The 22533-nt window shown below is 53.0% G+C and overlaps 1 protein-coding gene across 7 annotated transcripts; it reads right to left on the bottom strand.

The window, feature by feature from the left end:
- Positions 1-45: 45 nt before the first annotated feature.
- On the bottom strand, positions 46-22037 carry APBB1 (amyloid beta precursor protein binding family B member 1). Of its 7 annotated transcripts, none has more exons than XM_069469452.1 (15): positions 21928-22037; positions 14312-15043; positions 8516-8691; positions 8362-8418; positions 8191-8276; positions 8018-8081; positions 7445-7594; positions 6949-7076; positions 6844-6849; positions 6436-6550; positions 6205-6289; positions 5849-5932; positions 1040-1155; positions 711-887; positions 46-628 (listed from the first exon to the last, which is right to left on the bottom strand). In XM_069469452.1, exons 2-15 carry the CDS (start codon positions 15027-15029, stop codon positions 461-463), a joined length of 2130 nt encoding a protein of 709 aa, XP_069325553.1. In that variant the 5' UTR covers positions 15030-15043; positions 21928-22037; the 3' UTR covers positions 46-460. The 7 variants fall into 7 exon arrangements, with proteins under 7 accessions (XP_069325553.1, XP_069325555.1, XP_069325554.1 ...); XM_069469454.1 differs by lacking the exons at positions 14312-15043; positions 21928-22037 and adding exons at positions 9578-9617; positions 9964-10246; XM_069469453.1 differs by lacking the exon at positions 6844-6849 and having other exon boundaries at positions 21928-21984.
- Between the last annotated feature and the right edge of the window lie 496 nt (positions 22038-22533).

Here is a 22533-nt window from a genome sequence, read left to right on the forward strand (position 1 = left end):
CAGGGCGATGGGGCTGTGGCATGGTGTAGGCATAGGAAGGCACACAGCAGTGCAGACAGACTTTATTAGTGATATCAGTACAGCAGAAATGCCCACAGACCAGAGAGGAAGGGACCCATGACTAGACCAGTCCCCTCCCTTCTGTCCCTGCTGGGCCCTAGGAGGATGGGGCCTGGCCTGGACCAGTTCCTCCTGCTCCACCTGAAACACAGGGGGATGGAGAGCCCGGGGCTGGCCTTGCTTCCTGCTCCTCTTGTCATCACTCCAGTGTTACCACTTTCCTTGAAGGGATTAGATTTCTCCCTCTCCAGCCCCTAGGCAGGGAACCCCAGCTACTGGGGAGGGGCAGCTTTGGGGGGGCCCTGAGGCCTAGGAATAGCCTCTAGGGCCCCTCCCTGCCCCACACCCTTTAGTTCCCTGGGGCTCGACACAAGCAGGTGGAGGGAGGATGGGGGCTTCTTCATGGGGTATGGGTCCCCAACCGTTTGGGCTTAAGAGAGCCCCACAGCGACTGAACGCCCCTGCGGACAGTCCAGCCTACACGCCGGGCAACAGACTCAGCAGGGGGTGCTGGGAGGCAGGAGGTGGAGGCCTGTGAGCGGGCATCCAGACACTTCTGGTAGCGAAGCTGCAGGGAGGCAGGTGGCACAGTCACTCTCCAGCAGGTCCCACGCGGGGCACACCACCACCCCACCACCCTATGGGCTTACCATGCACGCAGCCTGCACAGCCTCTGAGAGGCTGGCAGCATTGGGCTCGCACCAGAACATGTGGCAGCAGAAGGAGGCTGGGCCGGCAGCCATGATGAATGCAAACGTGTGGACATCTCTGCCCACAGCCAGGAAGGAGAGGAAGCGCACCCGACATTCCCCCAGCACTGCCTCTGTCTGGAGGAGGGAACTCAGTAAACGGGAATACCCTCTGGCCCCCTGTGTTCCGCTGCGGCACATCCAACCTATTGGCAGCTCCTCCCCTCACCCCACTCCCCTCCCCTCCATGGCAAGGCACAGCTGTGCCTTCCCATTCGCCAGCTCTTTACCTGCTGGTGCAAGATGGTAAGGGTAGCAGGGGCCACGCTGACGTGACTTGGGGTCCACTGCTCACGGCTGCTGGAGGACAGGACTGACTCCAGGGCCCCATTAATGACGTCCACCCCTAGAAGATATGGACATAACATGACACCACTGAGGGCAGGGAGAAGCTACCCCAGCTCTACCCTAGACCTTCCAGTTCTGCTCAGTCAAACCCAGGGCCTTCGCTAATCCCCACTTCACCAGCCTACAGGACTGAGGATGATGCTATCCAGGTCGCCCTTCCTTGCGGCTCTCCTCCTTGGCTTCAGTGACTTGACACTTTGTTGCTTTTTTTCTATCTTGAATCCTAGGCTTGGTTTTCTTCACTGACTCTGCCTCTTCCTCCAGCCTCCTAAGCTGACTGACCCCTCAAAGTTCTGACCTCCCCAAATCTTGTGCTCATCACATTCAGACACCACACTGCTTCATGCCACAGCAATGATTCCCAAATCAACCCCTATAGGCTAGTCCTCTCCCAAGACCCCAGTTTTTTTTTTTAAAGATACCTACTTGCACTCTGCTAAGTTATTACAGCATATTATCTCATTTATGCCTGAACAATGTCACAATAGATTATTTAGTTGCCATTTTAAAGATAAGGAAACTGAAGCGTAGAGAGACCAGGTAATATGCTGTAGGCTACACTGAGAAATGGGGATCTGAACTCAGGCAGTCTGATTCCAGAGCCTGGGTTCTTAGCCATGCCTTTCTGCTACCTCCTCTATACTCCTAGTTTTTGGAACTATTAAAGAAGGGCTTTCAAAATCTTAATTCTAACCAAGAATGTCTATAATGTGCTCCAGGGCCAAGGAACCCAAGATTCCTTTTAGATCAATCAACTTTCCCTTATAACAGAAGTCTCCTCCACCTTGAACTGCTGTTAAATATTCTGCTCATGCATCCCATTTTTGCTTGCGCTCAGCAGCAAACCAAGACAGGAGCACATGGCATGGCAAAGGATGGGTTCTAGTCCCTGCTCTGCTCATAAACTGGCTGTGTCACCTACTGTGTCTTCACACAATGCCAACACAAAAGGCATATGCCTCTATTGTCCACTCCCAGACCCTCTACCCCTTCCAGTGCCTCTCAGCTCCCGAGAAGCAGACCATGTGGACCTTTTGTGGACAGGACAAAGCAGAAGACAAAGGTCTTCCTTGAAAGTCCTGCCCCATTTTGGCCTTGCTCATCTTACCTCTGGCTGGACCAAGGCCAAACTCCTCTCCCAGGCATGCAAGTCCTCCAAAAACTGGCCTCATCTGAGCTGTCAAGACTCATATTTTACTGCTCCCTGAGCTTCAAATGATTTTTGTAGCATTTATTAACATCTAATCTTGGCAAATGGCCTGCTAGGCAGATGGGGAATACAAAACAAGAAAAGAAGATGCCTTCAAGGGACACAGACTGCAGCTGAGGGAGAAGTCTCTGTCTGGAGTGCCTCCCAACCCCCCTTCCTGACTGTCTGAGAAACTCCGGATTCTCATCCTTCAGGGCTCCAGGGCTCCACTCAAGTGCTGCCTGGGAAGCCTTCCTGCTGCAGGGCAGGGAGCGGACAACTCTGAGACAACTCTTACCACAATATCTTGTAACTGCTGGAAAACCTTTATCCACACTGGACTGAGGCCATCTCAAGAACAGGGACCAAGTTTAATTCATCCCTATGTCCAAAGTCCTAACACAGGGTTTACCTGCTGAAGGAACTTCAGACACATGAGCCAGTCATCCTCAAGGCAGCATGGGCAAATGCACCCAAACTAATAAAACCAAATGACAAGGAGTCCACAGAAAGATGACAACACAGGCAGGAGTGGATGGGCCAGGTTAGATTGCTGAGGGCTTCAAAAGCAAGGCAGAGGGGTGTGATGTTTATGACATTTAGGCCAGGGCAATGGGAAGTTCAATGCTCATGGGTGTGGGAGGGACATCAAAGTCAAACTTCTGAATAGATGAGGCTGCGGGGGTGGAGCCGACCTCAGTGTCTTGGGAAGTTTCACAGAGAAGCAGCAAAAGCAGAACAACATGGTCTGGAAAAAGGCTGTTAGAAAGGCTGTCAGATTTGGTAACAATCCACGACTGAGAACTATACCCTGACCTCTACCCTCACACTCCCAATCCCCTTATCCTGATGTGCCTTTTTTTTTTTTTTTCATGTCAATTGTTGCCTTCTAACACATCAGCTTACTTATTTTATTGTCTGTCTCTCCTTGCTAGAATGTAAACTACACGAAGGCAGGGATCTTTGTCAGTTTTGTTCACTAATGTATGCCAAGAACCTGGAGTAGTGCCTGGCACAAGGCCGGCATTCAATCATTTGCTGAATGAATGAATGATTAATGAATGAATACTGCAGCTTCAGGAGGAGCCGGTGTTAAGAAACATTAAAAAGGGAACATGAGATAACTCAAACAGGGCAGACCCATGGAGCTGATGGGGTAGTCAGGGCCGCAGGCAGCTGATCTGGCACAGTGAGGACCAGTGTAAGGTGGCAGATGGAAAGGAGCAGATATGGGAGTATGAGTAACAACTAGAAGAGCCAACAAGGGTTTAGAAGTTCAGAGTGAGAAGGAGGGAACAAAACAAAGTTATGGGGGTCAGCCAAGCCTCCCTTCTCTCCCTGAGCATGCTTTTCTCACTTCCAGCTCTAAGGCTTTGGTGGCACTATCAAACCCAACTGGAATACCCACTCCTCTCTGCAAATCTGAGCCTTCCTTCAAAACCCCAATTCAATCCCCACCTTTTCTAAGAAGGGCTCTCTCTTTGAATATAATGTTTTGGTCATTAAAATCAGCATGTTATGAGGGAAAGAGAAGAGGATTGAAGATGACCAGGGTTTGAGCCCTAGGTCGACCTTTCCTGGCCATGTGATCTGAAGCAAGTCTCATTCATTCACTAGTTTGTTTGTTTCTTCATTCACCAAACATTTCTTGAGCTCTTCCTAAATGTCTTTTGACATGATACCCAAACACTCCTTGAAGCAAGCAGTCCTTTTCCTTCCTCCCACTGCTCTCCTGCTCTCACCGTCCTTGGCAATTTCACCCCCTCCCATCCATTAAATTTTGGAGGGCCTCAAGGCTAGGCCTACCCTCATTTTCCTTCTCACTTCAGGCTGCCCACACTTTCCGAGGTCAGGAGTCATGCTACTCCACACCCGTGGCTTTAATTACCTCTGCAACCCAATGATACCCACACTTCTATCTCTAGCCCAGATTTCTCCTCTCAGTTCTAGACCTGCAAATCCAGCTGCCAACTTGACTTTCCCACTCAGTTTTCCCAAAGGCACCTCAAATTCAGCAAATTTAGCATGTCCAAAACTGAACTCAATCTCTACATGAAAACTGGCCTCTTCCAGCGTCTGCCACCTTTGGAGAATGGCACCACTACCCAGGAACCCTAAAAGCTAGGAACACAGGAGTCATCCTTAATGCCTTGTTCCTCACCCCACATTCAACCTATCACCAAGACCTTTTGACTTTAATCATCTAATCCTCTCTTGAACTCACATACTCCTCTTCAGCTCTACTATTGTCCAAGGTACTCTCATTACTGGCCACACTACTGGAGATCCTCCTCACTGAGCTCCCCACATCCACCTCCACCCACTTAACATCCTCCTCCATGGTATAGCCAAAGTGAGCTTTACAAAATTCAAATCTGATTAAGTCAAATACACTCCTGAAGACCCTCTGATGCTCCTTGCTGCCCTTCGGATGAAGAACACATCATTAACGTAGCCTATGAGGTTCCTGAAAGTCTGACCACTGCCCAGATCTTAGCCTCATCTTGCACCACTGGCCTTCTCTCTGCCAAAGTACCAAAGTGCCTCCCACTATGACCCTCACACACACTGTTCACTCTGCCTGAAATGATCTTTCCCTGTCCTGCTTCTGCCTCCATCCCACTTTACCACATTCATTTCTGTTCATTATTTTTTTCACCTTAGTTCAAATGTCACTTTCACAGGGATGTCTTTTCTGACCACCCAGACCAGATGTTCCTCTTTTACATCTTACTACTTTCTTTCAGTGAATCACTCAGTTTATAATTATAGATTTATTTGTGTGATTATGTGATTAATTTCCTGTTTTTTCCTACTGTAACCTCTATGAAAGCAGGACTGTGGCCATTGTTCTCCCAGTCTTCCCAGTTCTCCCCAGCCTAGCACAGGTCCTGGCACACGGTAGGCTTCAAAGGTATTTGTTAAGTGAATGAACAAATCAATGACAGATACCATGAAAATGCTGGGAATATAACAGCTAACTAGATAGTCTCTACCTTTGTTTCCTTATCTATAAACAGGTGTTATCATAATCCCAACCTCGTTAGATTATCAAGAACTAAATGACATAATAAAAGGAAATACTTTGCGACAATAAAGCATGTGACAATTATGCTCACTGCTTCCTTCTCTAGACGCTCCCAGCCCACAGCTGGTGCTGTGATACTGAACCCAGCTCCAAGCTGCTGCCTGGTGTCTCCAGTTATCTAACACCTGCCCCCCAACCCAACCAAAGCTTTTCCGGGGGATGCAGGAGTGTTTCCCTCTGTGCCCGGCTCAGCACCAGTCACATGGCTGACACTGAGTACAGGCGTGCTGACTGCTGTTATAGGCAGGACACAGAGTGCAGCTGGGACAGAGGTACAGAAAGGTAGGATGCATTTTGAAGGACAGGGAGACACCAAATATGAGGAAAGTCTGGTAGAAGAAGCACTAGAAGGCAGAGGGTGAGGGCAGAGCTTTGGGATAGAGGTGGCGGTCCCCGGGTGAAGAACACACATACCAACAGGTTTAGCAACAGGCACATTCCCCAGGTAATAGACTTGGAACTTCTGTACCAACTCATTCTTAGGTGCTGGGAATTCCACTGTGGGAAGAAGAGGAGGGTCAATTGGGGTGGCAGACCTTGCTCACCCCCAGTCCCCACCAGCAGGGCGTAAGCTGGACACTTGCCCAGCCAAGGCGCCACCTCCTTCCTTCCCCCGGCCTCCCTTTAATCTAAGTCCTCCACTTATTTGAGTATTCAGTCTCCACGTGTTCATTTTTCTATCATATCTGTCCAGGAACTTGTGGCTCTTCTTGGGTCGCCCACCGCTGCTAACAAAGTTGGGCTGGACCTGGTGGAGTTTTGACACTGACCTTGGAAAGGGACATCCACAAGCTTAGAGTGGTCCAGAGAGAGTCCATTTACCAAGCAGCGGGCATTGCGCCGTTCAGCCATGATCTGAGGAAGGCGGGAATGGAGGGAGGAGTGAGGGAGGATCTATTAGAGCCTAATCACCCTGGAGCCCCCCACCCGCACTCAGTTACCCCACCCACACCCTTGTAGAGCAAAGGTGCAGCTAGTCCGGGGAGCAAAGGGGGCTGTGCCTTAGAGCAGATCTCATGCAGGCTGGTGGCGATGTTCTTGGCGGGTGCCTCACAGCGAAACACGTGGCACTTGAGCATCTGGGTCAGCTTATCTCGAGCTACGTAGGCAAAGTCCCTGTTGGGGGAGGGAAACCTCAGTGTCTCCCAGCGCCACCCAGTGCCGAGCCTGGCCCCCATCCCACCCACATCCTCCCGGCCCATCACAGCTCCTCCAGGGCTTCTGCCCCCAGATGGCGTCCTGTAGGCGCTGCCTTCCGGAGGGAGGGTGGACAAGCAGGCATGCTGAGGTGGGGGTAATGGTTGAGCACAGCGGGGAGTGGGGGCAGGGCAGAAGAGGGGAGCTTGGGTGCTTGGAGGCATCTGGTCCAGGTGTGGGAGGGGCACAGTGAAGCCAAACAGGCATAATACCTCTCTCTGGGTCCGGCAGCACAAGAGAGGTAAAGAACAGGGTTAGAGAGGAGGACTCTGACTGCGGATGAGCCCCCAGCCCCAAATCCCAGGCCCTGCTCCCACCTTCCACTGTCCCGCCCGACGCCCCACACGCGGATGCTGACGATGGGCTGGGCATGCAGCAGTGCCTGGCTCTGTGGCTCCACCAGCTTCAGCGTCTCGTCCTCCAGCTGTAGCAGCAGATCCTTTCCCTGCAGGCCCGGCAGGCACTCAGTGGCACCCCAGCTGAAAAGGCAGCTGATCTCCCCCACTTCCAGCTCAGGGGACATTAGCCACTGCTCTGGGACCCCTGCTCTAGCATCAGAGCACCCACCCTGTGGGCCTCAGCCTAGTCAAGGTTGCATGTCATCTCTCACTTGACGCCTTTTATTATCCTCCTCACTGTTGGGCTGCCATCACCCAAGGTCCCAGAGTCATTCATCCATCCCACAGGGCTGCCACTTGGGGTGGGCCCACACCCCTCGCCCCCAGCCCTCTCCTGGGCATGTCAGATCTCCCATCTCTCACGATCCCCTTCATGTTCCCAGGGCACCACCACCCCACTGGCTCAGGCCCTCACCTCCCCCCAGCCCCCAGACATGGGGTCATGCAGATTGTTTTTGTGGTAGGAGAGCTGACGGATGCAATTGTTGACTGCCACACTGCTACGTCCAGGGGCCAGCTCCTCCTCGGTCATCTCCACCCAGCCTAGGGAACGCACGGCGAAACACTGCCAGACACAGAAGAGGGGCAGGAGGTAGAAGGTCTGAGCTAAAACTGCAGGAGCCTCCAGCACAGGACACAGAGGAGTTCCCAGCTCAGAAGGTGGCGGGAGAGAGGGCATTCTGAACTTAGACTGAGAAGCTCCCCAAACAGAACGCGGTTAGGGAGAGGGAGATCCCAGAGAAAACCCCCATTAGGACAAGGAAGCCAAGCCTAGAAGGGCCTCCAACTAGGCTGCTAGGCTGGTTGAGTTAAAACTGAAGTGCCTCCAGCTCAGATACACGGGCTCTGTGCCGAGAATGGAAGAACTCCTAACTCAGGAACTGGGAGTAACACTGAGACCAGAGGCGTCCCCAGAGCACAACACAAGGGGCTGTCCTGCACACAGAGGGGCCCCAGCCTGCAGAACGGGTATTGGTCTTCAACAAACCTTGATCCCTGGGTTGACATTCCGTGGGGGAAGCTTCTCCTCCTCTTGGGGCAATGGCTCTGGGCTGAAGGCAGATGGTAACATTTGGTACAGGGCCCCCATACGTCGAGCTGTCCCCAGGCCCTTCCAAATAGATCCATCCCACTGCCAGCCCACTGCATCTGGTGACTCACCTGAGGCTCTGGGCCGGAAAGGGCAATGTCCCCTCCTCAGGGCCCTTCAGTCCCAACTCCATCGGGGCCTCCTCATTGGGTTCATCCTTGGGAAGGGCATTGAGGAATCAGGATCAAAATCATACCCCTTCTCCAGCTACTCCCATGGTAAAGCCAGATCCCCTCACCCACCTTCCAGAACTCTCCATCCTCAAAGCCTTCTCCATGGGCGAAGCCTGTCCAGGTGAGCTAGAAGGGATGGGGGAAGTGAGTGGATGGCTCATCCTGCTGTAGCAGCACACCCCCTCCACCCCTGGTCAAAAAACAACAGGCCTGGGAGCCTCACCTGGGACTCCTCTTGGGGGCTGCTCCCCTGTGAGGGGGAGGCCTGGCCAGGGGGCTCCCACTGGGTAGTTCCGGTCGGGATGTGCCAGTAGTAGGTCCCTGAGGTGTCCTGGACCCTCATCCATCCAGCCGGCAGGTCGGAATCCGTCTCGAAGGCGTTGGGGTTCCAGAAGGAATCTGCCAGGTGGGAGGCTTGGTGAGGGTCAGCGCCAACAAGCAGACACCAGGTGCCTGTGCCCAATCCCCTCCCTGAGACCCCATGGTTCAGAAGAAGGGCCAAGGGAAGGGCTACAGCACAACATGGTTCCTGCTTCCTCCTCGAGCCTACAGTCTGGAGTCACCACATGGGGGGCTACCAGTAGGGGACACGGCTCAGGTCTCCTCCTGGGCCCTGCTACTGACTAATGTGGCCACATGTGGGGAAGAAGAAAGGCAGGAAGGAAAGAAGGAAGGGAGGGAGGGAGGTTGGGTGACCCCAGTTAACCTCCTTATACATATCTGCATCTCAGCATACACGAAGGTGAACACACCAGCTCCATACATGTGCACACAGACACACAACATATATAAGCCTTACCACACACCTGTGCAGCCACAAACACCAGGGTGTGCAAAACACAGAAAATGCCAGCACAGATGGCAGGTATCACCTACAGGTGCACACGTGTGCTAGGGCAAACACACACGAAGTCCAGCCGTCCACTCATGCAGACACCACAGACAGAGGTATGTGCACATACAGCTATATATACAGCCCCTGCCACACAGATGTGCAGACACCACCCCACAATGACCCTGGACACATGTTTGGGTACCACACATACAGGTGAACATACACTCAGACACATGACATACGTCAACCCCTGCCACATGTGTGCAGACACCACAGATATTCACACCTTGACCCTTGCCACACAGATGCAGGCAAACATTTCATGTACATACACACGTACTGCACATCTGTGACATACACCCTTGTCTGCCGGCAAAGCTACACCACCCCATCCCTGTAACCCACTCTGCTCTCCCTGCCAGCCCCGCCCCACATCATGCCAAGCCTCACCTGGGCTGCTGTCCTGCAGGATGATGGCCAGGAAAAAGTCCTGGGAGAACATGGCGCTCATTCTCAGCCCCTCCTGCCTCTACCCTCCCTCCTCACAGCCCCTCCAGCCCAGCCAGCTGGGCTCACAGCCTGGTACTGGGCTGCAGAGAAAAGCTCATCCCGCCCCCTTCTCACCAGGGCAGAGCGTCTGCCAGGCAAGATCCTCCCCCGCCTGGAGCTCACTAGGGAGGGGCCAGGACCACCAAGCTGGGGAACCTCCTTGGGGTGGGATGGGAGGAGGAAGGGGGTGCTCATGAGACCCCAGCCCCTCCTGTTCATACCTCTTCTTCTTCACCCTGGCTCCCCTCCCCCAATCCTGAACCTCCATCCCACCCTCCAGAGGTCACGTTAGTGTTATAGTCAAGCCCAGTCTTAGGGACACGAGGAGGAGACTCAGCCCCTGGGAATACCCCAGCCGCGTGGGGCCCTGCCGAGCCTACAGCTCTCAGCATAAACAGGGTGTGGCTTCAAGGCCTTCAGGGATCCCTCCCCTGCCCAGAACCTGCCCAGCAGTTTGAACCCAAGGGTGGGCCCTGAGGGCCTGGGCCCCAGCAAGCTTCAGGCTGGGCTTGGGGCTTCCCAGCACCACCCCCCCTCACCTGCCAGGGCCCAGCTAGGCTGCAGCGTCTCCTCGGCAACCGCAGCACCAGGACCGGCTGGGAGCGCCCAGGCTGCTGACGTGCTTCCCGTTGCCAGGGAAACCAGGAATCCTGACTGGTCCAAGAGGCAGCACTGAGGGACAGGCAGTCCCAAGACCCAGGCTGCTGGGCAACCAGACACAGAGGGGCTGGGAGTGGGCGTGGTTACACCAAGGTGGCTGCACACCTGCTGTGAGAGTTATTCAGGCAAGGTGCCTCACCCGCTCCGCTCCGCTTCCAAATGAGGTGGGCCCGCAGACATCCAATGGGGAGGGGCCCTTCCTGCCCATCCACCTTCTAGGCAGTCATCACTGCCTCTCCTACCACCGGCCCCCAGCTCAGACCCTCAGAAATAAGGTCTCCAGTGGGCACCTGACAGTGGCTGAGGCTCAGGGCATGCCTGCTTTTCCCCAGAGACCCTCCATTGCTTTCAGGGCTCTCCTGCCCAAACCTTCCAGGAACACCACACTCAGGGCCTCCGTGCCCTCCACAGCCACAGCCTGCCTCATGAGGGTCAGACACTTTTGGAATCTGGGGACCAGTCCACCATCTCCTGACTGAGTCACACTCACTAATCCATCTGCCATCCCTGTCGGCCTGTACTTCAAAGAGCTTCATCCTTCCGACCTGTCGTGGAGGGGCAGTTTCTCCCCCCGTGACCATCTGGGAGGCCCGTCTGGAGCTTGGCACATCTCCCCTCAAGCACAGCCCACCTGGGCCTTTGCTTCCACACGCATGCACTTATTCCGGAACATACACCTTCACTCCTGCATTGATTCCTGCAGGCATGCACGCATGAAATGCTCATGTATCATTCCTTCCTTCATTCATTCATCTATGAATGCCTTGGCAGCTAAGCTAGGTGTACTCGTTTGCTGAGGCATCAGTGATTCACTTAATGCTCTCCACCCACGGCACTACCACAGTCCAGGCTACTAGCATTTTTCTACCTGGATCGCTGCCACAGCATCTTAACCGGTCTCTATCTTCCTGTCTAGTCTCCTGCAATCTGGGCTGCACACTACAGCCCAAATGATTCTTCTGAGATGCTAAACTAATCACGTTACTGTCCAGTTTAATCCTCTTAATTGTTTTCTCATTGCCCTCAGGATAAAATCCAAATTCCTCCCCAGGTTTTATGTACTGTCATGAACCTGCAACTGTCTGCCTCTCAGCTATCTCTGGCCACTTCCCCCCCTTCTCTCTCCTCTCTCTCTTCTCTCTCTCTCTCCCCCCCCCCAACTCTCTCTCTTGGCTTGGAACATATCCTTTATCCCTGCCCAGCCCAGCCTCCCCTAGATCTTCACCTGGCTATCACCCACTCCTCCTTCAGACATCTGTATATAGGTCATTTCTCAAAACTGACGCACTGCCCTCTCCCCGACCACACACAAAGGCAGGGTCAGGGACCCCTCCTGTAGCTGCCCCTGCCTCACAGCTCATTGCAATGATCATAACCACCTGTTTCTTTCTCTGTCTCATCACCAGGCTGTGAGGGCCATGAGGTTAAGAACATCTTTCCCCCATAGTACACATCTCCGGCATTTAGGACAAGGCCTGGTACAGAGTAGTAAAGTTCATTCATTCATCATTCATTCATTTAATTCACACATTCACACATTTATCCATGCAATCAAGAACTTGTGGAGATCCTAGGATAGGGAGGAGAAAATAATTTTTGCTCAATTCTAGCCTCATTCCCACAGGAGTTCAAACCTCCTCTATGGCCCTCATGGTCATAGGAACACAGTCACAATAGAGTAAGCAGTCACTTGGCCCCTCCCCTGGGCTGGCCCCACACCTCTACCCTCAATGCACATGGTCTCCACCAGTGCATGATCTTTGAGAATCCTCTCGCCACTCCTAAGCCCTTGCTGAGGTCACTGCCCGTGCCCAGCAGACCACTCCTAGTTCTTCAGCAGTTCTGTCCTCCTACTCCCAGAATTAGGTGTGGCCACCACAGTGACCACCCAGGGGCCACTGAGCAACCAGACCTCTATCTGGCTGCTGACTCACACCCCTGAGGGCTGCAAACTAGCAACCTGCAACCTGCAGACTGATGCAAGCCTCAGACAGATTTTGTGTGGCCTGTACAATGCTTTTAAAAAAACAGAATCAGTTGCTAAAGTTTAGAAATTAAAGTATTTGACATCAATATCTAGTTTTCAGTTTCCCTTGAACTGGCTCTGTTAAGACTACATTTTCCCCAACCCTGACCTCAAAAATAACCAGCTGGAGTGGAGTAGGGGCTGTTCTCTTTAAAGGGAGTCAAGGCAATGACCATGAAAGGCCACTAACCGCACAAGAAGAGCACAATCAGACTTTGCCTCTGGTAGCAGTATTCAATACCACCTACAAGCTCTTGCACAAACAAAACACAAAAACCCTCAAATCTGAATCTGACCATGGCTCTACAACTAACTACCAATTTACAGGAAATTCCAGGAAGAGGAACATGTTAAATACCACCACAGGGAGAGAGTCTGAAAAATTCTAGACCATGGAAAACCCAGGACAAACAACATGATTCTTCAGTTAAAACAAACAAACAAACAAAAAACTGCAAGCAAAAAAAAAAATAAATAAATAAAGAGAAAGAGTTGGGGGGGAACTTACAGATTAAAAGAAACTTTAAGTAAAAGACATATCAACCATAGACCTATTTGGATACTGATTCACACACACAAACTTTTAAAAAATGTAAACATTGACTGGATATTTGATGATATTAAGGAATTATTGTTAACATTTTGTAGGTACAATAATGGTATTGTGGTGTGTTTTGTTTTGTTTTGTTTTGTTTTAAAGAGCTTTATCTTTTAGGAATGCATACATAAACATTTACAGATGAAAGTATGTGCCTGAAAATGACCTAGGCTGCGGCCCAGGGGTGGGTGAGGGTATACACGCAGCAAGATCAGCTTTGTATTGATAATTGCTGAAACTGTGTCATGGGTAAATCAGGCTCATCATTCTGTTCTCTCTACTTTTGTATACGTTTGATAACGCTCATAGGAAGCTTTTTGAAAGCGGACGGTGTGCAGCCCCAGGCTCATCAGAACCCCGTGCTCCCTACAAAGTTTCACAGTTTGGGGTCTGGGTATGGTGTCTTCGACCTGGTGCGGATGGGAGTCTTTCCTGATCTTTATTTACGCTCCCAGGAACTCCAGGGCTGTGGCCACAGCCTGTTATCTTTGCCCTTCGCTCTCCAGCTCTGTCTGTATTTCTACATGACATTAGCAAATGTGGAGACTCAACTTATTTAAATGGGACACATTTAATGGCCAATCCTTGGAATCCTAACATCCATTCTCCCCCCACCCCAAAAAAAGCACGTTTCTTTTTTCTTTGTTTTCTAAGTTTTAGTCAATATCCTATTCCTGACAAAACTGTATCCTTGCCAGTGTGGTGCTCTGCATGGGGCATGCTGAGTGTAAGCACACGGCATCCCCAGTTTTTCCAGGTAGACCTGGCTGGTGGGAAGGTGCTGGCTGCTCCCTCCAGACCTGGCCTGTTAAAACAGGGCAGACTGCCCCAAACACCTCAGCGCATCGTGCTGTGTGCATTGGTGGCCGCGTAACACGGGGGCCAAGAGCTCGAGCCTCGGCTCGGATCTAGTTTGGATCTCAGTTCTCTTGTGATCTCAGACCGTCTGTGACCTTGAGAAAGCTCCTAAACCTCCCAGGTCTCTTTTCTGTCATCTGTAGTATGGACATAATAACAGCATCAGCCTCACTGCATTGTTGTGCAGATCAAATCCAAAAATGCTGACTGAGCAGAGGGCCTATTACCTAGTAAGTGCCCAGTAAACGACGAGTCCACATGCCAACCATGAGGGCACACACGAGGGACAGATCCACCCGTCAGGGCATGCATGCTGGGAGACCTACCAGACTGCCCAAGCACTCAAATGAGAAGGCCTGGGCACGGCCTGCTATGGACTGAGGACACACGTAGCTCTGCAGCTCCTATCAGGCTGGGGCTGGCCTCTGTGTGGACAGGCCTGACTTCTGCCCTCATGCCCTCCCACACGCCCATGGCAAGCTCCACCAGGTACCTGTGTCTTCCGGGGACCCATAGGAGGGGCTGCCCTGGGATAAGGTAGCCCAGCTCGAGTCCTCGTCACTGGCTGCACTGTTCCGCATGCCAAACAGGAGGCTGGCACTCTTGCTGTGTTCCCGGGGGCCATCTGTGAGGGCCTGGGGCCCCGGGGGGACCTCCACACTCTCCAGGGGCTCTGGCAGCCCTGGGGGAGAAGACAAGTCCTCCTCCTCATCATCATCCTCATCCTCATCATCCTCTTCGGCCTCCCCTGCTGCCTTCTCCTCGCCGTCGTCTGGCCCCTGCTCTTGGGTGCTGATGATTAGGCCGGGTCCTCGGAGCCCTCGGTTGGCCGCATTGTGGGCTGAGAGCTCCAGCTCAGAGTACAGGTGTATCAGGCCTTTGGGGCCCAAGGACGCCATCTCAGGTTCCTGGCTGGCCTCCTCTGCCAGTGTCAAGGTCACGTTGCGATTCTGGTCACGGTGCGCCGTGGCGGCCCGCCGGAGCTGGTTCTGGCCCTCCTTTAGCCACTTGGCATTGGCGGGGCCTGGCTCAGGCCCCCCACCCTCCCCCATGGCGCTGCGCAGGTCCTTGGGTCCCACAGCTGTGGCCTGCAGCTTGGCGTTGAGCAGCTGGTTGTGGGCAGCGTGCAGGGGCAGGGGTAGGCTCAGTGCAGGGCCTCCGTGGCTATTGGCGTTAATGGCCGACTGGCTCAGTGACGATGGAACAGACATGGCCGTGGCAGATCCTGCAGGGTAGGGAGGAGAGATGCTGTTGAGCCTGTGGGCCAGGACGGCAGCCTCCCTGCTTCTGCCCCAGGGCTATGACCTGCATCTCCTCATCCCCCCAGGAGCTATTTTCCTATAAGAATGACAGGACTCAACTTCTGTCCCCGCATCATCACCACCATCACAGCCTGTCCCATCCCCAAATCCCCAGCTCTGAGTTTTCTGGGATGGCACAGCTGGCGCCTGCTTTGCCCTCACTCCCACCAGCAGAGCATCCGGACAAAGGCTCTCTGTGTGGCCCCACCCCCAGCTCATCCAACTGGGGAGTACTGTGCCAGGGACACCGCTAGCATAGGACTGGCTCATGAGCTTTGGACACTGGATACCGACCGCCCCTTTCCTCCTGCCACACTGCCTTCCCTGGGCCCCACCACTGTGAGCCCCCTAGACTGTGTCCCTATCACCGTCATCACTGAACTCAACCAGCCCCCAAGCCCACCCCACACAACTGAGAGGACAGGAGGGAATGAGCTACAGAACCAGCCCCTTAGGGCATGGCACTGGGAAGGAAGGGCCCTCGGCTCCAATTCACAGTTCCTTTGGCCAGCGAAAGCTACATTTGGTGATGATTTCTATGAAGCCACTCCCCTCGGGTACCAGTCCCCCTGCCAGCCCTCACAAGGCCCCGTTCTGGGTCAGTGCAGGAACCTTTGATCTGGACCCTCCTGCCCTTCAGGTCTTTGCCCAAATGTCCCCTCCTCAGTGAGGCCTTCCCTGAACACCCATTTTAAAATTGCAGGCTACCTCGGCCCCTCCTCAGCAATCCCCAAACTCTTCCCTAGCACCTGTCATCATCTGACAAGCTCATTTATTATTTACTTTGCCTAATTATTGTCTCCTCATTTATAATTTCCACGTTAGTGAAGATTTTGTCCTTTTTTTCCATACGGCATGCCCAGTGCCTGGCATAGTCCTGGCACAGAGCAGGAACTCAACAAATATTGATGAATGAATGTATGACTCTTTCCCGTCCTCTCCCCACCCCCATCTCCTCTGGGCCCCATTTGGCATCTCCTCTGCCAGCGTCAGAAAGCACTGGTTACAGTACTGCGCCTCAACGTGGCTCATGACACCTGACCAAGCGCCAGCTGCCCTCCAGGTATGAGGATCTCCTGTTCCACGATGACGGCCCACCCCTCCTGACCCCTCAGGCTCCCTCCTCACAAGCCCTGCGTGGGTCGCCTTCCCCACAGTGCTGTGAGCCCTTCTTACCCTTCCAGCCCACACCGAGGGATTACTCTCAGGCCCATCCCATCTTCCCCACCCCCCTGACCTTCCACCGCTCTGCTGCGCCCATACTGAGCCTCACCGAGACCCCTCCCTCAGACAGCCCTCCTGTATCACTCTCTCCTTCCTGATATCTCACTCAGAGTTCTCTCTTCCTGCCCGGCCCTTCCCCACCCCTCCCTCATTGACCGCCTCAAAGAACCCTGCAGTGCCCTTTTTCTGACTCCCACTGCACAGCCTTCTCCTGGAGAAAGTTCCCTGTCTCCCCCTTCCTCCACTAAGGAGGACTCCCCGACTCCCCACTGCCCCAGTTCTCTGAGCACAGGTGCTACAGGCTGCCTGAGCAACACCTGCCCCCCCTCCCCCCGCAGTCTCCTCAGGGGTGGCGCGTGGTCCTGAGGCAGGAGCCACAGCTCACCTCCCTGTGGTTTCTAGCTCCTCAGACCCAAGCACAATGCTATGCGGACATCTGTAAAGGGAGAAAGGTTTCTGTCCACGTGTCTGCCCCACGTGTAACTGCTGGTCTGCTCAGTGTGGCTCCACCTGGCCCGTGAGAACACTCATGGTCACTGGCATAAGTGAAGAAAAAATAGACGGCTCTGCCTCCACCCAGAACCACAGTAATCTTCCAAAAATGGAAACCAGATTGTGTCACTCTGGTTCAAAAAATTAGAGGACTCACTGCTGCCTTTAGGATAATGTCTGAGCTCATTAGCAGAACACCCAAGAGACCCCTCAAGCTGACCCCTGTGACCTCTCAGGCCTCCTCCCACTTCCCGCCTCCTTCATACCTTCTCCTCCAGCCACATGAACGTGCAGTGTGGCATATTCTGGAACACGTCACACACTCTAACAGCCCTGGCTCTTTGTTTACACTGCTCCCTCGGCCTGGAATCCTGTCTCCCTTTGTGCGAACCCCTGCTTGTGTTTCAAAACTAGGCTCAGTGGCCACAGCTCTTAAGTAGTCTTTCCTGTTCTCTCTCTCCTCTGTGTCTCACAGCACCCAGTACCACATTCTATCAGAACGTCTGAGACCATGACTTATTTAATTTCGTATTCCCATTTCCAAGGAGAGCGCGCTGTGTGCCTGCCACAGAGTGGGCCGCCGTGTGGAAGGAAAGGAAGGATGGAGGGGACAGACATGGGGTGGGAGGAACCAGGAACTAGGAATCTCGGAACTGGCCGGGAATAGATACCAAGGCTGTGTGGCCCGGTGGGCTGGGCATGGGCAAAGGGAGCGTTAGGGAGGGTGCTGGAGAATGAAGCGTTCCTGAGAGGGAAGCAAGATGGGGCAGGAGTCTTGGAAAGGTGAGGGTTTAGTTCTAGGAAGAGGAAGGGAGGGAGTTAAGCTAAACCAACATCCTGGCTCAGAGACTGTTCAACAGTGGTATCTCCATGAGTCTCAGGAGGTGGAAGACCCCAGGACTCTGCCAAGCTCAGAGGAACTTAGGGGTGGTGAGCCCTTCTCTGAAGCGGTGGTGTATGGAGCCAGGTTTCTCAGAGATCAGGCTGGGACCAACCTCCTTAGCACTGGGAGGCGTGCCCTGAGAAGGGCATACACAATGTGAGGCTGGGACAGTGAAAAGCCAGGCTGACTTCAGGGCAGCCCTGCCAATCTGGTCACTAGGGCAGAAAGTACTCCGGGAGGAATGGGGAAGTTCTGCTGTAAGTGCTGAAGCCCGAGCATGTAGCTGGAAGAAGTGTGGTCTCCATCACCTCACTTTCTGAGGTCAAAAAGATGACCAGTTGCCCAATTTCTTCAAGAAGGAGTACCATCCAATCTCTCCACTCTCACTGGGGTTATCCATACCTGGAGCATCTCAAAGGATGCCAAGAGCCGAATGGGTTCTCACTCAAGGCAGAGAGCTGGGCAGGGCCTGCAAGGCAGGAAATGCCGCTAAACCTGAAGAAGCTGATATCAAACCACAGGGTTAGGTGCTGAGTCTTGCTCAAAGTAAGGGGTCTTCTAATTTGACAGCTTACTATATGCCAGGCACTGTGCTAGGCACAGGGGAGAGTGATGAATAATAAAGAAAGTGTTCTTCCCTTCAAGGAGCTCACATGGGAAAACAGTCACTGAACAACTCATTACAATGCAGTGTCATGCCAATAGTGCCTGGCATCCATAAGTACTCTCTATTTTTTTGAATGAATGGTTGAATATCATGATGGGGGAAGAACAGGGCATTTCAAGAGCCTGGAGATTACCCTAGCCCAGAATCAGTGAAGGCCTGCCTGAGAATGGAGCACAACTCTCCTTGGACCACTCCTCTCAGGGAGTGATCTCCCCCCAGTCCACAGAGGAAAGGGAAGCCATCAGTTGGAGAACATCCTCAAACATACAAACCTAGTAACTTCAGCACCTAGCTTTTTCTCTCCTTCTTCCTAAAACCAATTGCTTCACCTAGAATTTCAATCCCTCCTGCCATGCCTTTTTAGGAATTTTACACCGCTGTTAATCTACTTTCTCTTCTATGTAATCAACCCCTCCTTCTCAATAGGATACACTATCTCCCAACTTGAAAACAAAACATTTCTTGACCTGACACTCCTCCAGAGCCACTCACTGCTCCAGCTCTTTCCTCCCCCACACAGGCAAACTTCTTGAAAGAATTGTCTCTACTCCATGTTGCCATTTCCTCACCTCCCACTCACTCCTCAACCCCTTCCAAACCAGCTTCTACTCCCAGCACGACTCAGTAACAGCTCCTACTGAGGTCAACACAACCCCTATGTCGTCTAACCCAACAGACTCTTACAGTCTTCATCTTGTTTGTCCTCTCAGCAGCGTTTGACCCCATGAATCTCTCATCCAGCTTTCACCCACGGCTTCCACACTCTATATTTCCCGGTTTTTCCCCTACACTTCTGGTTACTGTTTGTTGGCTTCTTCGACTCCTTTGCCGGCTCATCTTCCTCTACCGGCCATTACATGCTGGAGTTTCTCACAGCCTAGTCTTATGCCCTTTTCTCCTTCTCATCCTATATTCAGTATAGGTGTTCATTCATGCCCACAGCTTCAGTTACTACCTATACACTGATGATTTCCAAATTTACGTTTCCCTTTCAGACCCCTCATCTGAAGTCCGAACATGTACCTTCAACTTTCTACCTCATATCTGCACATGCATGCCTCAAAGGCCTCTCAAACTAATATGCCGACTCGAGTTTCTCACTCCCACCCCCTAACTGGTCCTCTTTCAGGCTCCTGGCTTGTGGAATGATATGACTACCCATCCTGTTGTGTACGTCCTTCTCCCTCATTCCCAATATTCAGTCCATCCCCAGGTACCGATCATTTTTTCTCCAAGAAAATTTCTGGACTTCATCTACTCTCCATATCCATTACCATTAGCAATCGACACCAAGGACAAAGACCTTACTAAAGACCAAAATTGTTAACACAGCCTAAACGGCCCCACTCAGTCTAGCCCTGCCTTGCTCTCCCTATCCTCAGCTTCAGTCACTCTGCCCTTCATCCTCAGTGGCCTCCTTTTGATTCCTCGAAGACATCATGAGCTCCCCCTACAATGTGTTATTTTCCTTCTGCCCGGGACCTTCTCCCCTTGCTCTCTCAGCCTAATTAACTCCTATTCATCCTTCACATCTTAGACCAAATGTCATATTTCCAGAGAAGCCATCCTTGACTCTCTCTCCCTATCCCCCAGACCAGCTTAGCTGTACCATACAGCTTTCCTTTGTGAAATTTATCACATTTTTCAATGTTATTCTTATTAGATTTCCCTCCTAGATTGTCAGCTCTATGGGGACCCAGTATATTTTGATCCGAATTATATCTTCAATACCTGAAGTAGTGTCTGGTATACATTAGGGCTCAAATCATATTTGTTGAATGAGTCATCAGATGCTTTTTTTTAGAGAGAGGGTCTCCCTCTGTCACCCAGACTAGAGTGCAGTGGTGCAATCAGAGCTCATTGCAGCCTCAAACTCCTAGGCTCAAATGATGTTCCTGCCTCAGCCTCCCAAGTAGCTAGAACTATAGGAGCATGCCACAACGCCTTGCTCATTTTTTTTTCAGAGAGATGGGATCTTGCTATGATGCCCAGGCTGGTCTTGAACTCCTGGCCTGAAGCAATCCTCCAGACTTGCCCTCCCAAAGTGCTGAGATTACAGTTGTGAGCCACCATGCCCAGCCAGATAGATGCATTTATTAAAGGATCACTCTGTGTGCTGTGTTGAGAATAGTTAAGGGGAGGTAGGCAAGAGTGTACTATTAGAGCAGGCAAGGAAAAAAGGGTGGTGGCCCAGATTAAGTTTGATGGCAGTGGGGATGGAATGATACAAATGTATTTAAGAAATATTTAGGTAATAGACATGACAGAACTTGGTGAAATTAGATCCAGAGGGTGAGAGAGAGAGGTTAACCTCAAATCTTGCCCAGGATTCCAGCTTGGGTAACTGACTGGAAAGCAGCCATTTCTGATATTTGAAAGGAAGAATAGATTTGGAAGTAGGGTAGAGAAGAAGCCAGGGAAGGTAATTCAGTTTGGGATCTGTAAATTTGGAATTCCTATTGGTCTTCCAAGGGGGATATCAAGAGGACAGCTGGATATAAGTCTGGTTTTCAGGAAAGAAGTCTGGGCCAGATACAAAAATTGAGAAATCATTAGCATATATATGAAATTTGAAGACTTGGGAGTGAATAAAATACCTGGGGAGAAAGAGCAGAATTGGAGAAGACAGCTCAGGACAGAACCAAGAGCTTCACCAGCATCTAAAGAGAGAAGAAGGAGGAAGCAAATGAGATTGAGAGGGAGCAGACAATGCCCTAGGAGAGAAACCAGGAAAAAGCTTCAAGGAGACTGAATCGACATACACCACCGAATACTACTAAAAGGTAAAGGGGATAAAAGAAAATGTCCATTGGAGTTTGCCACACCGAGGTCTCTGGTGACCTTGGTCTGGACAGTTCAGTGGGTGTCAGGAACAGAAGACAGAGTGGAGTGGTTTTAAGAATGAATGGGAAGTAAGGAAATGAAGACAGCAAGTGTAGACAAGGTTTTGACTTTGAAGGGTGGAGAGACCTAGGACTATAGCTGGAGGGGCTCAGAATGCAAGAGACACACAGGAAGATTCAAAATAGGTTCGGAATAACCTCTGAATTGGCTCTGGGAAAACTGCTCTTAATGAGTGCTAGGCCTCCGGCCGAGCTGGGGACACAGCCGCCCCAGGGCACACCCCTCGGTCACTGAGGGCAAAAGAATGTAGCCTGACAGATCTCAGGCCTGGGACCCTTGCTGGCATCTGTCCAGCCTGCCTTCCCACCCCACCTTGCATCCCTTCCCGGCCCTTGACCTCCCCTCCCCCATCCCCACCGCCCCTCGCCTTGCGTCCTCTATACTCGCCCCCTGGTCATCCCGGAGGGGCAGGAGGTAAAGATCAGGGGAGGGGGCGGTGTGAGGACCGCAGTGGACCCTGCGGGGGGGACAGAAGGACGGTCTGAAGGCGCGCGGTGGAAGGGCGGCCCGGGGATGGGGGGGATGGGGCCTGGCTGGGGGACCCCAGACCGTCGCGGGGAAGGGGCTGCAGGATCCTCCCGCCGCCGGAGGTCGGGATCCAGCCACCGGGACTGGGCCCGGGCAGGGACAGCTCCTACCTGCGCGGCGAGGCCCCAGGCCCAGATGGCGGAGGTGGCTCAGGCTGCGGGGCTCGGGCTCCGCCGCGGCTTCTCCATCACAACATCCCCCGCCCAGGAGCGCGCGGGCCGCGGGGCCGCGCCCCGAGCGGCGGAGGCGCGCGCGGAGGCCGGAGAGGCGCGCCATCTTGGGGCGGGCGCGGGAGCGCGAGCCCCTCGGGGGCGCCACTTGCCGCAGCGAGCTGGGGGCCGCACCCTCCAGGGGACCCTCGGCCCTCGGTCAGCCCCACGGCCCAACCTCGTTGATCAGCCAACATCCCCGCACCCGGCTCCCTGGGACCCCTGCCCAGCCGGCACCGCCCTCCACTACGATTCCACGGACTCACCCCGAGCGCCCCGCGGGGCGACGCGCGGACGAGGCTGGAGCCGGAGCGCCTGGGGCCGTGCGGGGGCCGCAGCCGCGCCGGGAGAGGCTCCGAGCCTGCAACCCGCTCCGCTCTTGCCGCAACACTGCCTGACGTCCTGGTGGGGAGGCAATGAGGACACAGCGTTGGTGATAATAACAGCTCGTATTTATTGATCGCTTATACCGTGTCAGGCTCTGTGTTAAAACGTTTACATGCATTA

Source organism: Eulemur rufifrons, chromosome 6 (assembly GCF_041146395.1).
Source record: "Eulemur rufifrons isolate Redbay chromosome 6, OSU_ERuf_1, whole genome shotgun sequence".
NCBI classification, from domain to species: domain Eukaryota; kingdom Metazoa; phylum Chordata; class Mammalia; order Primates; family Lemuridae; genus Eulemur; species Eulemur rufifrons.